Source organism: Peromyscus californicus, unplaced genomic scaffold (genome assembly GCF_007827085.1).
Source record: "Peromyscus californicus insignis strain IS unplaced genomic scaffold, ASM782708v3 Scaffold_4__1_contigs__length_199733344, whole genome shotgun sequence".
Taxonomy (NCBI): Eukaryota; Metazoa; Chordata; class Mammalia; order Rodentia; family Cricetidae; genus Peromyscus; species Peromyscus californicus.
In genome coordinates this window covers 110,708,803-110,727,612 of record NW_026294562.1, presented here as the reverse complement: position 1 = coordinate 110,727,612, position 18,810 = coordinate 110,708,803, and the positions used below count along the sequence as shown (strand labels likewise).

General features: G+C 36.9%; 1 protein-coding gene across 30 annotated transcripts in view; it reads left to right on the top strand.

The window, feature by feature from the left end:
• The window catches only part of Dlg2 (discs large MAGUK scaffold protein 2), a 1,877,153-nt gene that overhangs the window by 1,342,976 nt on the left and 515,367 nt on the right, over window positions 1-18,810 (top strand). For all 30 annotated transcript variants that reach the window (XM_052714317.1, XM_052714325.1, XM_052714324.1 and 27 more), the window contains one exon: window positions 4,406-4,575. In XM_052714317.1, the coding sequence (XP_052570277.1) occupies window positions 4,406-4,575 (170 nt within the window). The remainder of the gene's footprint in view (window positions 1-4,405; window positions 4,576-18,810) is intronic.

Below are 18,810 nucleotides of genomic sequence, written 5' to 3'. Positions count from 1 at the left end.
CTAAGTTCTAGAATTGAGAGGGGGCCTCAGATATATATATATATATATATATATATATATATATATATGTATATGGAAAAGGAATACACACTTTGTTCTTAGGTTATCTGAAAGATTATGTGCCTATTATAGATGTGGAAGGAACATAAAAGATATGTTTTAAATCATTCATAGTCTCCTTACTTATGAAGAACTGGAACTACAACTTTACCATTTTCTTTCCTTCTAATATTTCTTGCATAGTAAACAGCAATGTTTATAACTTTTAATGTGAATTATGATTTAGGAAGTATATTAAATAAATTAATATCCTTAATATACATATAAAATCACAAAACATCTTTTTTAACAATAAATCCTATGTTGACACCTAAGAGAGAAAAGTATATTTCACATGTTATTTTAAAATACATTCTTGGAGCCAGGTAGTGGTGGCACACGCCTTTAATCCCAGCACTTGGGAGGCTGAGCCAGGCAGATCTCTGGTCTACAGAGCGAGATCCAGGACAGGCACCAAAGCTACACAGAGAAACCCTGTCTTGAAAAAAAAACAAAAAAAAAAAACAAAAATAAGCAAATAAAATAAAATATATTCTTGGGCCTGGAGAGATGGCTTAGTTAATGGAAAGAGCACTGGCTACACTTCCAGAGGACCCAGTACCAACATGGCCACTAAAAATTGTTTGAATACCAGTTCCAGGGGATCTGGCACCCTCACACAGACATACAGGCAGGCAAAATACCAATGCACATAAAAATAAGTAAGTCTTCTTTTTTAAAATCTCAACAGAGAACTAATAATTTCTTGAATATTAGTTTCAAGTGATGCCTCATCATGTGAGAGGTTTTTTCATTGAAAAATAAAGGTTAATGTGTTTCTGCAGACAGATGTTAGTGATTAAATGGACTTTGGTTCCTAATATATTTGATTGAAGAAATACATCAGAATTGCAAAAGGAAATTCCAGAGAACTATTAAAATCATTTTTTTAAACTGGGTGGCTGATTCTGTCCCACAAGATGAAATTGCTCCAGACAAAACTACAGACTTACATCTGAAACAGCAAACACTGAGTGAAACTGTCAGTTCCAGTAGTAGAGTGAAGAGGAAGTCTGTATGCAAACGGCTTTCTTATACAATGGCTCAGAAATATCATAAGAGGGTGAACTTTTTGCTGGGATGATGCATTACTTGAGCTCGAAGCTAGTGATACATTGATGTGCCTTAAACTGAAGGGGTGACTTTACTCACAAAGGTTATCTGCAGTTAAACAGATTCGTTTTAAATAGCTGAGGCCCTCTGGCCAGATTCTATTTCAAGCAACTGAGAGGAAGGGAAGTTGAATGTCCTAGTTCCCTAGCTTGACATTCTCTCCTTTTAAGTATTTCAATGTAGATTCATCATCTGTTTTTATTTTAATGTTAAAGCAAACAACTCTAAATTTATTGTATTAGCATAGAGATAGATAAAGCCAGTTGGAAATCATGCCCTGTCCTTACCAACAGTGAATGACCTTACCGTTGATATTCCTTTATTTATAAAATGAAGATCAATATTTCATGAACTAAAGGGAAAGAAATGAGTGGAGAGACCAAACTAACAAACACACAGTTGATGCCCTGAAGACAATTTTAAATTTCTACCAGATTCACTTTTAAACAAATCACTCTGAGCATGTCTTACCTACTTATCAGTAATGTTCATACCTCCAGTGTTACATATATCTACATCTGTTAACTGTCTGCTGGATCCTCTCCCCAACCATGGCCATCCTTCCTCTTTTCCTATGGGAATATGAAATCCAAAGAGATGGGTGTCTTTCTATTCAGATCTCCTCTTTGCTAATCTTGTGTTCTATGCACTTTATTAAAGCTATCTAGTTCACCTATGTATTCAGGAACAACCACGTGAGTTAGGCTGTGTTTTGTTTATACTTGTAACTAACAATTAATGTTTTCATAGTACACAAAAGGAAATAATTAGTAGCGTTTGAATGGATGTAGCCTTCATTTTTTTTTCTACAGCTCACTTCAAGAAAAATAGTGGTCAACATATGATTAGTATTCTGAACATGAGGTAATGGTAAACCATGATTTTTCATTATCATGAGATGGCAAAATTACCCACTCTCAAAGGACCAGCTGCTCCAGGGTGGCTGGCATCCCTGATGCATGCCTACATTCTCAAAACTATTTTAATTAGTAGTTTTCCAGATTTTTTTTGTTTTGTTTTGTTAGAAAGGAAATGTATGTGTAAACCTATTAAAGCCATTCCATCTGTTCTGATGAAATAATATCACTACATTTTAGTGAAATCTTCCACTTCAGAATTTTAAGGCTGCTGTGTATTCTCATAAAGGCAAGGGTTGCAATGACAGCTTCTTAAACAGACATATAAAGAATTATGGGGGAAAATACACTTAAAAATCCTCCCCATGCTTTTATATAATATGTCCATGGTAAACTTATATTTTGAATCGATAGGCATAATATACATAAAATGGTCCATCACATTAGATATATATTTTTTAACAAGAAGGCTTGAAGGATCCAGGTATAATTTGGTACTAGAGTACTTGGCAAGCATGCATGAAGCCCTAGACTTGCCCAGCCAAGACTGCAAGAATAAATACATAGAAATGTAGTAGGTAAGTAAGTAGGTGGATAGAAGATAGATAATGATGATCATGGGGATAATGATGATCATGGGAATGATGATGATGATGTTAGATAAATGACTGAATAGATAGAAAGATAGATGATAGATAGATGGATAGATAGGTAGATAGATAGATAGATAGATAGATAGATAGATAGATAGATAGATAGGATACATAGACACAGACTTTAGAACAAACACAGTCTACTACTTATATTAGTACAAATTACACTAATTTCCACAGTGGACCTCAGTCTTATTCCACAAAGCCATGAAAAAATCCATTATTAAGAATATTATATGTCAATACATACTGCACTATCAGTACATTTATTAATAATTTATTATATGCTAAGATCTATGGGAAGGCTTATATGTATATTGTCTAGTTTGTTCTTCTCTAAAACATTCATAGTAGATATTATAATTATTAAAGAATGTGAAAATAAAAATAATAAAAAATTATTAGAGAGATGAAGAAAATTACCTATATGTATCAACTTAGAAGATGGAAATCTAACAATTGAATTTTAGTTGTTGTTTTTTCATGTTCAGCAAATATTTGCTAAACAATATATCTCTTGAACGAAATCAGACATTGGAAGAGGGAAGTAGAAAGTTGGTACCAACCACATTTACTTTTCCATGGTACTTTGAAGAGAAGGGCTTCAAAGATAACAAAGAGGACCCAAGAATGTTAGGCAGGAGATTGTGGAAGTCATCCAGGCAAGAGGTGGTGCTGACTTCAACCAGGAGGTAGCAGGGAAGATGAACTAACCTCAATAGCCATTAGATTTGCTCTGTAAATTGATCTGAATGTATAGTGATGGAGGGAAGAAGGGGTCAGGTAAGAACAGTTGCTCACTTTTGACCTGGAGCAACAAAGTAACCTGAGATGGGGAATATTAAAATGGATGGACAGAGTGAGGAAATCTTTCTAGCCAGAAACCTGTGCTCTTAGCCATTATTCGTGTTATCACTAATCATTATCATAAAAATAAACTAACTGGAAAGGAAGACAAATTATGCCTTCCTGTGTGAAGACTGAAACAATTAAAGCATTACATAATTCTTAGTTTTTAAAGTAAATGTCTTAGGCAGGATTATCTGAGGATCTCGTCAAGCTTCATTAAGTCTAAGCTTCAATATTTATAATATTGTGAGATGAATTCCAGGGAAAAGATATTTAAAGATAATTCAACAAGCTAAACACATTGAGATGACTGTTTTATATGTTTTTTCTTCTTCCTACATAGTTATATTTTTGAGAATTTCTACAATTATTGCATAACACTTTTGTATCTAGTGAGCTCAGAATTTTGCAAAGTTAAATGATAAAATTACATCTGTTGTGTCTATATAGTCTACCACAATAACTTCTGAGAAGACTTTAGACCATAATTTTCAGTCTAACCAATTAAGACAGTAAAAATAATGATGTCATTGACAGATTTCTTAAAATTCATATCCTTCTAACTACGCCATATGCCACTCAATTCAAGTCACACTACTGTAGTACAATCTAAGATGGAAACTGGCTTGCCTAGTGATCATTGTGTGGAATGCTAGGCACTCAAGGAGCTTAAGCATGACTTGATTTCTTGTACTATAAGTAAGAAACCTTCCAAATTTGAACGTTTTCAAATCTCTCCCATTCTTGTCCTCTTGTTAAGGTTAGATAGTGATGATGGACTCTTCACTCCAGGTCCCTGACTACTGCTGAAACTTGCCTCTTCCTCCCTTGCAGGGTCAATGATTGTATCTTGCGGGTGAACGAGGTTGATGTGTCCGAGGTTTCCCACAGTAAAGCAGTGGAGGCCCTCAAAGAAGCGGGGTCTATTGTGCGGCTGTATGTGCGTAGAAGACGACCCATTTTGGAGACTGTCGTGGAAATCAAGCTTTTCAAAGGGCCGAAAGGTAAAAGAAAAAAAACCATAAAAGACTTTTACTGAGGCACAAATGTCAAAAATGTTTGTCTTAAATTTACTCTATAACCCACCTGCAATGACCTTTAATTCTCTGACATTCATTCCTTATCAGCAGACTTGACACTACAAGATAGTAGTTTTTACAGATGGTTGAAGAAACCAGAACTCTACACACAAACTCACATAAGGAGAGTGTATAATTATGTAGTGAATACCATAAATGATAATAACAACCAACACTTAATATTTTCTATGATTTTTTAACTGACAGGCTCGTTATAACTTGGCCAGCTCATTATAACTTTCTAACATTTCAGATGTGCATGGTAAACTATTTCATATAACCAGATATTAATATAAGTAACAAAGATAATCTTTAGTGTGGCTGCAGAGATTGCTCAATAGTAAGGGCTTGCTGCTCTTACAGAGGACCTGAGTTCAATTCCCAGCACCCATGTCAGACAACTCGTATCTCCAGCTACAAGGGATCTCAGACCCTCTTTTGCCCTCCATGCCCACCCACACACATGTGCCATTTACTTACATAGACACATACACATACAAGATTAAATCTTAAGACACAACTTTTTTATCTTTACTAATACTAAATTATATTTTATAATGTGATTTCTTTTGACTTTGTACTATGTGTTGTAACCAATAAGTTGTATTGGTCTTAGCTTGGGACAGACAAAACAAGTTAAGCTTACATTTTAAATGTTCACAGATATCTAGGTGCTCTTTTGCTTGCTCCAAGAAACTGGGTAAACAGTGATTGCTGCGGGCCGCAGGAATATATTATAAGAACTCAGCTGGTTATGACAAAGTCACTACCTGGAGGGATCAGGGAATTCCTCCAGAGGAAGCCAAATACCAAGGAGGTTTTGGTGTTACTTGGCTTGTTATATATCAGCTGTATTCTGTTATGAAAGTCATGTGTGCTTTCATAGTTTTCCCAATTGACTTTTCCCCAAGAAGGGCTAACAGTGTGGACTGATCACTCTCTGGACATACACATTCCAGGTATTTGGAGAACAGCCTCAGGAAAGGCTTTCTCTGGAATCAGATATCTCCCTTGGCCACTTTCAAGGACTAGCAGTAATAACAGTCCACATTCAAGTCTCCTGATTTAAGGTAAATTCCACAAGGAGACACCACCTAGGTCAGGTGGACGTTAAGTAACTTTATAGACCGTTAACTCCTTACCTAACCACTTCTAGGAATATTTAGATAACCCTCTGCACTGAGAGCTATGCTCAGCCAGAACCCCAGTTCAAACCTCCCTGTAATTATCATCATTAGCAGCATCCGGCCAGGTCCATCCCCAGATGGAGGAAAGTACCTTAGCAGAGATATCTCTGTACTCTCTAAGAACAGACTTAACCATCCAGGCTACCTGTTTGAGAAGGCCTGGTGGATGTGCCAATTAAGCCTTACTTCCTCCTTTCCCAAACCTTACCTCTAGTTCCAGAACTCCCTTTAATTATCACCAGAGGCATCTAGCTGTACACAGGTTGCCTAGCGACTGAGCACACTTTCCCCTACCCTGGAGAAAAACAGCAGATAGCTTGGACAGATAGGAGCCACAAGAAAAAAGAAGACAGTTTTATTTTCTCCCATTGACCTAGCAACTTATAGATTCTTAACATTTTCTACCAATCACGTTTAAGATTATAGTTGAGCACATAAGAGCCCTCTTCTTAGATATTACCCGAATTTAGCCTTTAGTTAATTCATTTCCCCATTGGTCACTTCCCTTTGGGGTTGCAAATGTAATTAACAGTTATTGCCTCTCTATGTGATTCTTATCACCCCTCCATTTGACCCTGGAAGCCTGGCTTTATATACCAGGACTTCCAGGGCACGGAGAGACAGAGAAGAGAAAAGAGAATGGAAGAACTAGACGGGTAAGAACTTGAGAGGAACAAACTGAGATGGGGAAGAATTAGAGTGAAGGGCTAGAGGAGAGCACCAGAGAAAACGAGATGGAAGATGAGGAAGAGTCAGATGGGGAAGTACTAGCTGGGTAAGAACAAGATGAAAAGGACCTAGATGAGGCAGAGTTAAGACAAGAGAATTAAGATAGAACTTAGAGGAAGCAGTAGATAAATATAGAGAGAAATCAGCCAAGAAAGGAGCTAGACATGAGAAAAGAACTGAAGCTGGGTATAAAGGATGTTATGCCAGAGGAATTAAAGCAAGTGGACTATAGAGCTTGGTGTGCTGAGATTCTATTTTCTGAAAATAGTCCTCGCCGTTAGTAGTTTTCTCTCCTGAGCCCCTGGGATGTATAATATTAAGACTGGTCCCTCTAATATTATACAAGAAGTGATATTGAATCATTATATGAATTTCATTTAGTACACTCACATTAACACTACTCACATGGTATTTCAGATGCTTCAGAAAATTTTAATAATTAGCTTAATACATTAAATATTCTAGATTATGTCTGGGTAATAATTAGACTCTTCATAAAGCATTTTCTTTTTTATGATCTATTTAATGTCTAATGTTAAATATGTGATTGAAAAAAAATAAGCATGTTACCTTCTCTAGGGGACAGTATTAAGTGGTATTTGCCAGCTTGGACACAAGAATCAGACAAACTCATTAAAAGCCTAGTTCAGCCATTTACTGGAGGAATGACTTTCATTAAATCTATGTAATTAATGGAATGAAACATTTTTTAAGAGCTTGCACATAGTAGGAAGAAGCATAGACTAAAGATCAGAGCATCGAGGTTGAACCCTGGCTCTGCCCTTCACAGCTGTTAGACTTTGGCTAGAAATGTTTCACTCTCTTGGCCTTGATTTTCTCACCTACAAAACACAAGTGGAAACAAAGCTTGTTCTTGGAGATGTTATGATGATTCATTGAGACAGTTCACATATTTGGAATAAATCCTGGTGCAAACTCAGGAAATATTAGCTGTGCATGCAGATTATTTGAAGTATTTTTTAAACCAACTGTGGTAGCGGTTTCTTAGCAATATAATGAAAATACTTAGAGGTCCCTCATGACTTAAGTGCAGGTGCATTAGAATTCAAGTATGAATGAAGGTCTACCCTATCCATTTATTAATAACACTGGAAGTTTGCCCTTTAAAGCCAAACAAATGGAACATAGATTTTTTTCTATTAAAAATATATATTGTATATATAAATAACATGTGTATATTTATACAAGTCAGCTAACAGCAATTATTCATCATTTCCCTAAGCAAAGGCTAATTTAAGCCCTCAGGAAAATATTGCCTTTCTCTTACTGACTTCCTGCTCTGAGTCACTGAATGACCTCCAGCTGCTCAGCAAAACACCTAAAGGCTACAGGGAGCTGATGACCCAAACTCCTTAATTTTACCAGGAACATGTCTGTTGGATCTTTATTCTGACATTGGGCCCCCTCCAGCTCTTTTCCTCCATACTGAACCATTTTCTTCTTTGAGCCTGTCGTGGGGCAAGAATGTCTTTGTGACATGGAGGAGGGAAATAGGCAGTGAGGGCTAATTAACATGGTAGGTGGGCAGTAACCCAATGAACATTTGCAGTATATGGAGATGGTCTCCTGAGCCAATGAAATCCTTGGGACAACTTTCTGTCCAGAAAGCTGGCTGTATGGAACCTACTGGGGAGTGTGCTGAGTCAGTCATACCTTTTTGTACTGGGATCTTTTTGTATAGGTCTGATGGGGATTTGTTTGTCTATACAAAGCCAATTGATTAACAAGGAAAGAAAGTGTTCCAGTCATTGTTTGAATTCCAGATGCCTCTCCCAGTGCCTGAATCTCATGAAGTGTAGAATTAGAGTAACAAATAATTAGGCTCTATACTATATCTGAAGAGATACTGCCTTCAACACTTTAGTATGTTATAATTCTTAATTTTAGAATTGCAGTATTCCTGAAAGAAATTTCCACCATGATTAATTTGTATCATGGAAACTCTAATGTAATATAAAGGATGGAGATAAATCAGTCTTGTTCCTCAGAAGTTCTAATAGAAAAGATGACTCTAAAGTCAACCTATTTAATGATGTTTTCAAGGCAAAATGACATTGGTTCTAGGATAGAGCTTGAGCCATGAGTTTAATGGGGAAATGGGATGGCTGTGTGATTTATCTTAGCCAGAAGAGTCAAAACACTCCAGAGAACTGGAAACATTCCACTTTCCATGTGCACACAGTTCCTTGTCTGGTCCTCTTTGACTACTTAATAGTTCAATGGTAAGCATCAGTATTATAGCCAGTTAGATGTATTCAACTAAGTGTATTTAACAAACGGCTATCTTGCTATACAGTAACCTTCAATGATTCAACAAATACTTATTAAATATTTCCTGTGATATGACACAGCTAGACAGGGATTTCCAAAGAGAAGAGGTGGCTCTTGCTCTCAAGAAAATTATAGTCAGATAAGGAAAACATCTATAATAGAAACTGGGAAAACTAAGAATGAATATAAAGTATTGAGGGAAAACAGATCAGAAAATATGCCAAAGGAGACAAAAACTACCCAAACTAACTCTTGAATTATAAATTAAAATAGCCATGTAGCAAGGTAGGAGAGCATTCCAGGTACAAATGAAAGTATGGCAACCCAAATATAGGAAAGATCTTCATATTGTCTAGTAGTCAAGTAGTAGGACAAAGGGTGGCATGAGTCCATATGGATGAGGTAAGAAGCCAGATTATGCTTTGCCGTTTAGTAATATTTAAGAGTTTAAAAGTTTAGAATTATATAAATGCAGGGGAAAAATATTGTACAAATTTTAAACATGGGATGAATATGATAAGATCCATCATTTTCATTATTTTGTTGTTGTTATTATTTTCTAGACAGGGTTTCTCTATATAGCTCTGGCTGTCCTGGAACTCACTCTGTAGACCAGGCTAGCCTTAAACTCAGAGATCTGCTTGCCTCTGCCTCCTGAGTGCTTATATTAAGGTCATGTGCCACCACCACCAGGCATATTCATCATCTTTTGGAACTCATTCTGGCTGCTATAAAGAAAATATATTGAAAGGGCAAGAATGAGAGCAGAGCTCAGTTAAACATGCTTGGAGGAGAAAATGGTAAAAACGAAGTTGAGTTGTGTGTTGGAGACATGTTGAATACACATAATTGAATATAGCTAATTGGTTGGAATAGTGGTGCCATTGGACATCTGCGTGATCAAAGAGGACCAGATAAGGAACTTCATGCACACAGAATGTTTCCCTTTCTCTGGAATGTTTTGACTCTTCTGGCTAAGATGAATCACACAGTCCCCTGCCCCCTTATTGGTAAACTATATGTGGGGGGCTCAGCAGATTAGGCCCAGTTTTCTAAATGGAATGCTGTGTGTCAAATGAGGAAAACTACAGAGAAAACTGTGGAAATGTGATTAGGTATTCACTTGGGACCTTTTGGAAGTCCATTGCGCATTTCTAATAAAATGTAAAAATGCCTTAGTCAACATGAAAAATTCCTCTTATATTATGGTTAGAGATTTAGTCACTGAAGGCATCTGGGGTATCTACATGTCAGTTGTCAGTAATCCTATGTAGAAAGTAATGACTAAGCAGATCTATTTAGGTTTGCCAAGAAATCAAAAGTTAAAGAAAGAAAATCTGCATGTGTAGGGGGTGTTCCAAGGTAAGATTTTTTTAACTTTTTTTAATTAAGAAATTTTTTATTCATTTTGCATACCAACCACAGATCCCCCTTTCATCCCTCCTCCCACTCCCCTCCAAACCTTCCCTCAGTCCACCCCTCATCCCCTCCTCAGAAAAGGTATAGTCCCCCATGGGGAGTTAGCAAAGCCTGGTACAATCAGTTGAGGCAGGTCCAAGCCCCTGCCCCTGCATCAAGGCTGTGCAAGGTGTCCTACCATGCATAATGGGCTCCAAAAAAACAGCTTGTGCACCAGGGATATTCCCACTGCCAGGGGCCCCTTAAACAGATCAAGCAACACAACTGTCTCACTTATGAAGAGGGCCTAGGCAAGATTTATAATAAAAGCCCTCTAGTGGCTTTCCCAGGAACTCCTCTTAGTATAAATAAACCAAAGAAGTCTGTCATTAAACACACATCAAGATCATTGGCCAGTATGCCCCACCCTAAACAGACTTTAAGCTCTATAAAAAGTTAGGTGGCACAGTTTGGTTGTGCTGAATTAAATAAGACCATCTCCATGCATGTGCATAATATACTTTGGGCACACCCCCATACTCCATTCCTCTCTCCTTCCTTACCCCTTATATTTGTCCCCTTTGCTCTCAGAGACAGTTTTGATTCTACTATCGTATCAAATGTATGTGTGATTTGATGTGTCTGCATAAAGTCTCAGACTCAAAAATGAAGGAAAATATGATGTTTGTCTTGACTTAATTCACTTAATATGGCTATTTTCAGTTTCACCCATATTTCTGCAAATGTCATGACTTTGTTCATACATGTAATTTCTTTTCTCCATTTATCTTTTGATAAACACCTATGTTGAGTCCCTAACTTGTCACTTTGAACAGTACTTCAGTGGACACTGATGTATCTGCAAGTGTCTCTGATGTGCTGACTTGGAATCCTTTGACTAAATATCCAGGAGTGTTGAGCTGGGTCACAAGATAAGTCTGTTTTTTTGTTTGTGAGGAACCTAATGGTTTTTATTAATTACTCTTGTTAATGAATCCCTTAAGGCATAATCAAAAAATTGAATATGTCAGTGTTAGAGTTTTATTGATATCTAAGTATAGATTTATTTTAGGCAATTATTGGCTGAAAACTGATAGTATAAGCTCATCTATCTACTTAAAGATATTGTATTTTTTCTACCATTACTTTTATAAGTGGGTGTATATGTGTGTGCATGGTGTGTGCATGTGTTCAGTGCATGTCTATATGTGCATGGAAACTAGAGATGAACATAAGTGTCTTCCTTGTCTACTCTCCACCTTATGCTTTGAGACAGGGTCTCTCACTAAACATGCATGTCACTAGTTTGGCAAAGCAGACTGGCAAATGAGCTTCAAGGATCATTTGTGTAAGCCCCAACCTTCTATGCTGGGGCTGCAGCTGCCTACACACCATGCCTGTCTTTGTGCATGGGATCTATGGTTCCAAACTTAGGTCCTTCTGCCTAAAACACACGTACTTTACTGACTAAGCTGTGTTCCCAACTCCTATAAATGATTTTAAATATAATCTATTTTTATTTCTTTACAAATGCCATCTTTTCCTGCAGTTATTGAGTTGTGTGTAAGTACAAAGTGAAAATGCAGTAACATTTGTAGACAGTTGTACAAGAAATAATTATAACTACCTAACATCCCATCAGATTAACAGTTACTGTGTACAGAACACAATTATTAAAGAAGTCACATATATTAAGGAAATTCATGGGCATCTTTAAGTTGCCATGGGTTATAAAACAAGTGCCTGGACCTCTTAGCTTCACTTTCCTCATCTGAAAAATAATAATTTGATAACCTAATAGTATTCTTTTCAGGATAAGAATTAAAAATTCTTAGTAATGTTTGTAATAGTTCATTGTTACCATAATTGGCAAAAAGTTAAGTAAAGAAAACCATTAGTGAGCTCACATTTTTGCTTTTAAAATAACTCCCATGGTATTTCATGTGTTCTAATCTTTAGTCTTTTGGCATCAATATTTGTTGATTGAGTATTATTCATTTAATATTCCCCAATTGAAAGCAAAGCCACTATATGTTTATCTTCTGCATATATCCACACATGGATCTGTATGGATAGTGCCTTGTGTAATATATATGATATGCATTTTTTACAACTAAGTTTTCTATCTAGTTCTAAACAAATTCATTTTTATCCAAACTAAGTTAAAACTGCCTTTGACACTATGCTTTATGAAAATGTTCAGTGATGTTTATGAATATATTTCTCTTTTGGTTCTTTATTTCCATACACTTAGTTTATGGAAATATATCCCTAAATATATTGAAAACTGACAGCATGTTGTCTCCTTCACACTAGCTTCCATTTATGTAAACGGCTGCCTCTGTCATTCAAAGTCAAAAGCTCAAAGTCAATTGATTTTGGCTCCCTTTGCTTTGATGTTTTTATCAAATCATCTGCCATAACCTATGAAAGCAATTTATGGCATAACCAGTCTACTCTTTAAAATTATTATGAAGTTCACATCTCTATGAAATCTTCTCTGACCTACTACAATAGACCCTTGCCAATCTCTTTATTTCTACATGTTTAACCTAGGGGCCAGCCTTTGAAAAAGACATTAATGGTTCCTTCTTGCTCAGAAATGTTCATTGACTATTGTCTCTAGGCAAGAATCTAATTTTTTCACTACACTATCTTGTGCTTTCTGTGGTCTCCCTCTCCTCCAGCCATAGATTTTGGTTTTACCCTTTGCTGGCTTATTTCCCCCTTCTTCTATCTTCTGATCCTTCTCTCTCTGACCCTTTTCTCATCCCTGTACCACCTTTGGAACACCTTCTTGTAGCATGAATCTTAAAAGTTCTTATTAGTAAAATCAAACCCAGACCAGGTATTGGGGTGAATTCTGGAAGATCAGAGAGACAGAACAAGCCACAGCTAACCTCACCTGGCCAACTTCTCAGCTGGTCTTGTTTCCTCAGACTGGATGCTTCTGTGTCCTCATCCCAATGGCTCTCAGCTGAACTGCCCCTCGAAAGCCTGAAGCTTAACCATCTAAAAGCTTAACCTGCCAAATGCTGCTAGTTTCTGGTCCTCACGCCTTATATACCTTTCTGCTTTCTACCACCACTCCCTGGGATTAAAGGCTTGCTTTCTGGGATTAAAAGCATGATGAGTCACCATGCTTGTCTGTATCCTTGAACACATGAATTTCTGCCTCTGGAATGCTAGGATTAAAGGTGTGTGCTACCACTGCCTATCCTTTATATTTAATATTGTGGCTGCTCTGTCTCTGACCCCAGATAAGTTTATTAGCCTGCACAATATTTGGGGGAACACCTTCTTTTTCCATTTTGACCACTATCAGCATCCTCTCCCCAAGAGCCACTTCAGCGATGCCTTATCCACAAAACTGTGGATAGTTTTCCCAATCAGAAGCAATCTTCTCGTAAAGGACTTCATTCTTTCCTTTTCTTATCATCCTTTTGTTGCCAGGCCTTACAAAAGCCCATAGTACATAAGAAAGATGGGTCCCAAGGGCTCAAATTAGGGAAATAAGCAAATTGCCAACTCTAACAATTAACATAGTAGTAGTTCCATAGTCTCTTCCTCAGCCTAGACTGTTTTGGAAGGGTTTAGCAAAGCCTTTAAAGGAAACTAAAAGATAAGGAAAGTTGGTGCCCAAACTCCGGGTAGTACCTGGTAGGAACTGAGATAGAGAGATGGGAAAGGAGTCAAGACCATAACTGAAGTGTGGCAAGAGGAAAACAGAATAGTTGAGGTACAAGGCTGTGCAGGAACCCCTTAATAGGAGAGAGCCTTCATTCCGACACTCTGGTACTCATGCAGAGTTTATCTATGCCCAGACTGAAGCAAAGCAGTGTTTGAAGTCTCTCACATGTTGCCTGATAGCACACTGGGTCCAAAACCAATTTCTACATTTAACAGGAATTTTTTTCCTTAGTAAAATTTTTCCTCAGTAAAAATTTTTCATAGTGTTCTTTCATGACAGATTTATAATCCAGCATGGTTAAATATCAACTGGGCACACAAAAATAGCACATAGAGCAGACACAGAACTTACTGGGCATCTAACTGAAATACATTTTGCCAACTTTAGCATTTTATATAACACTTTCTTTGTTGTTGTTTTCTAATAAAGTCTGACTCTTCTCTCGGCCCCAACTTTCTTTCTCTCTGAAACCAACACGGCCAAAATGAACGATGTGAGCATGGAATTTTTTGAAATTGTTCATTTTTCAAGTTGATTATCTTTATAGCTTAATTTTTAGGGTAGAGGCCAAGAGTTTGCTGTTTTCAGCACATAGTACATGTACCATGAACGAAGATTTTAACTGAAAATTAAATCAACTGTCCTTAACCCTTGTACAGAGACTGCATGTATTACAATTATTTTCCTTTTCTATCACTATTGCTCTGCTAGCAATACTGCATAACAAGTTGGACTGATTGTTACCCAATTTGAGTGTTGAGTATAGAAAAGTTTGGAGTGGTCCATAATTCAGTTGTTTATGGTCATTGTGCCACATCACTAGGAGAAACCAGGCACAAAGCTTATCTGCTGGTTTGGCTGCTTGAAGCCACCATACATTCTTTCCATTTTTTTTTTTTTTTTTTTGGCCATGGGGAAAATTAAAAAGTACATTCATCTTCTAATGCATGTGCAAATGTGTCTCTGAATTCACAGCTCCATTTTCTTTTTCAAGATTGCATTCTGGGTTCTGAGTTCCAAGTGGTAGGTGGACCTGTTTTTCTGTGAAGGGCTGTTCTGAACAAAGGTTTGACTATTAGTAAGCGCAAACGGCAATTTTCACTTTAGCATGAGGTCCCAAAGCACCGTATTTTCTCTTTAGTTTTATTTCTCTTAGTGCCTTTGAATTAAAATTATTCCCTTGATAATAAAAGAATCTACTTAAGTGTATATACAATGGAAAGTTTTATTGGTATTAAATACAGAGAATATAAAAGAAAAGGTCAAACTAGATATTAAGCCAGGGAAATATTATTCTCAGAAATAAATATGGCTAAATTGCCACTTTCCACCCCCCCAAAACATTTTTTTTCTAGTTGAGGAACTGATGACATGTGATGTGTGCATCTTGTTTGCTGACATTAGTCATTGGATTTAACTTGTAAGTGTACTGTTAATTTCTCATAACTTACAGGTCTAGGATACATGCTTGCAGACTAAAGATGTTCTCTAAGCTAATATTTTATCTCATCTCATGAAAAGATCCGTAAACAAGCTCTCTCCTGAGAACTCAGAACAAATGATTTTCACCTGAAAAACTGAAGTACAAATATTGCCTCTGTAATCCCCTCTGTTCTGTGCATTGTATCATTATGGGAGAGCGAGTCATTTGATTGCATTTGCTAATTTCATTCAGAAATTAAAGGCTGATGTTACTCCTCCCATTTCGCCTGTGGGGATAATCCCATCATCATTCCCCTCAGATTTCTTATATGCTATTTAAAGCAAGCCCATATGATCAAAAGATAACTAACATTTAAAACACAAAATTGAAAATACACTCTTCAAGACAGAGGTTTGAATTTTTATTTAAAGTTTTAAGATTCACACAGCAAATCTTTAAATGGCTGTGAATATTAACAAAGTCCTATGTTTCCCTTATAGCATTTTTGATGTTTTAAAAGAAAAGACGGTGCCATGGGAAACACTACAACACTAAATCTCTTCTGTCTTGAGTCATTGTTGCTAATATGTTTTGTTGCCAACCTTAGATTGAAGAGACTTACAGTTTAAATCCCTGTGTTATGTAACTATTGAATGGACATATTTGGACATCTGTGCCTGTGTATCAATGCCCAATAAAATAGATGCTCTTCATTTAAAACTCATACAGAAAATAATCAGATATTCACTCAAAAAATATTTTATTTCAAAATCACCTGCTACATTTTCTAACTCAGTTCTAAATGTTAAATCAAATTAGAATGTAGACATCATTTATAAAGATAATTCTATTATGGCTAGATACTTTGAGAAGAGGATATATGTAATGGAACTGTTCTCAACACTGATGAGGAAAATCAATTTAAGATTTTTAAGCTTAGAAAATTCTATGGGTCATCTACTTATGAGATGCCAAGAAGTCCAAGGAAAGGTAAAGATTTGTACCATAAAAGAGTGCATTGGGCAAGATGGGGACTTATCAATCAGTACTAACTGAAAAGAGAGCTATTAAAATATAGGGGAAAACTTGGTAAGATGATTTTTTTTTCTGGGTTTTTTTTAAAGTAACATTTTTTTTCATTTATTTTACATAACAACCATAGTTTCTCCTCCCATCTCTCCTCTCATCACCTCCGGACTCCCATCTATACCCTCCTAGTCCACTCCTCCTTCATCTCCATTGATTTCCAAAGTGGTTGTGCCAGTTTGTACTCCACCAGCAGTGAAGGAGTGTTCCCCTTACTCCGCATCCTCTCCAACATAAGATGTCCTCAGTATTTATTACCTTAGCCATTCTGACAAGTGTAAGATGGTATCTCAGAGTCATTTTGATTTGCATTTCCCTGATGACTAAGAATATTGAACAGTTCTTTAAGTGTATTTCAGCCATTTGAGATTCTTCTGTTGAGAATTCCCTGTTTAGATCTGTACACCATTTTTAAATTGGATTATTTGGTATTTTGACGTCTAGTTTCTTGAATTCTTTATACATTTTGGAGCTCAGCCCTCCGTCTGATGTAGGGTTGGTAAAGACCTTTACCCATTTTGTAAACTGCCATTTTGTCTTATTGACAGTGTCCTTTGCCTTACAGAAGCTTTTTAGTTTCAGGAGGTCCCATTTATTGTCAGTCTCAGTGTCTGTGCTACTGGTGTTATATTCAGAAAGTAGTCTCCGGTGCCAAAGCGTTCAAGGCTACTTCCCATTTTTCTTCTATCAGGTTCAGTGTAACTGGATTTATGTTGAGGTCTTTGATAGACTTGCACTTGAGTTTTGTGCAGGGTGATAGATATAGATCTATTTGCAATCTTCTACTAAATTCAAGGGGAAACTCTGGTGATTTTATTTTAAAAGAGATTATGCCAGGTGGTGGCGGCGCACGCCTTTAATCCCAGCACTCAGGAGGCAGAGGCAGGCGGATCTTTGTGAGTTTGAGGCCAGCCTGAGCTACCAAGTAAGTTCCAGGAAAGGCGCAAAGCTACACAGAGAAACCCTGTCTCGAAAAACCAAAACAAAAAGAGACAGAGAGATTATAATAGACTATAATTTGTCACTTGAAATAGATCATTAAAATTTTGCTTTTAACTTTTACACTAAAAAAATCAGCAAAAAAATAAAAAATTTAAATAAGGAAGGTTGATTTTAAAAATAATTTAGAAAACTTAATATACAAAATAGCAAGAAATTTTTAAAAATGAGAGATTCCAAAGCCCACACCACTTTTAAATATATTGTAAAATTATTTTTTAATGACAGAGAGCTATGGGATTTAGTAGATGATAAAGTTAATATTTTTGAGTGTGAAAAGATAGACTAATAGTCTAATTGAGTACTAAATCATATTGGGAAAATTGGATACTTACCTTTTTTTTTTTTTTTTTTTTTTTTTTTTTTTGGTTTTTCGAGACAGGGTTTCTCTGTGTAGCTTTGCGCCTTTCCTGGGACTCACTTTGGAGACCAGGCTGGCCTCGAACTCACAGAGATCCGCCTGGCTCTGCCTCCCGAGTGCTGGGATTAAAGGCATGCGCCACCACCGCCCGGCTGGATACTTACCTTTTAAAGATTGTTGGGATGCTAGATAGGTGGCTCAGTAGCAGGACACCTGCTGTTCTTACAGAGGACCTGGATTAAATTTCTAAGCACACATACCAGATAGCTCACAACCACCTCTAACTCCAGTTTCCGGGACCCGATACCATCTTTTGGCTTTGGTGGGCACCTGTACACACATGGAGCATATTCATGTACTCAAGCACATATGACACACGCAGACAGAAAGAGGGAAAAATAAATGTCTTAAAATGACAATTAGATCCATGATTCATCCTCTATTTCCCAAAAAGAATCACTCATTAAAGTCTGGTGTGGAAAATAAAATAACCCCACAGAAGAAGAGACAGAAAGACTGTAAGAGCCAGAGGAGATGGAAGACACCAGAAGAACATGGCCCTCTAAATGAAGTGAGCAAAGCGCTTACAAACTCACAGAGACTGGGGCAGCATGCACAGGGCCTGCACAGGTCTGCACCAAGTCCTTTGTGTATATATTATGGCTTCCAGTTTAGTGTTTTTATGGGACTCCCAGGTGTGTGAACAAGTGCATCTCTGATATTTGTGCCTTCTCTTGGACTCTTTCCCTTTTGTTGGCTTGCCTTGTCCAGCTCCTATGTGATGGTCTTTGTTTTATCTTATTGTTTTGTTATGCTTTGTTGTTATCTCTTAGAAGCCTGATCTTTTCTAATGAGAAACAGAGAGGGAGTGGATCTGGATGAGAGGCAAGGTGGAAAGGAACTGATAGCAGACACAAAGGAAAATGTAATCAGGATATAGTGTATGAGAAAAGAATCTATTTTCAATAAAAGAGAAAATAATTAGAAAAAGAAA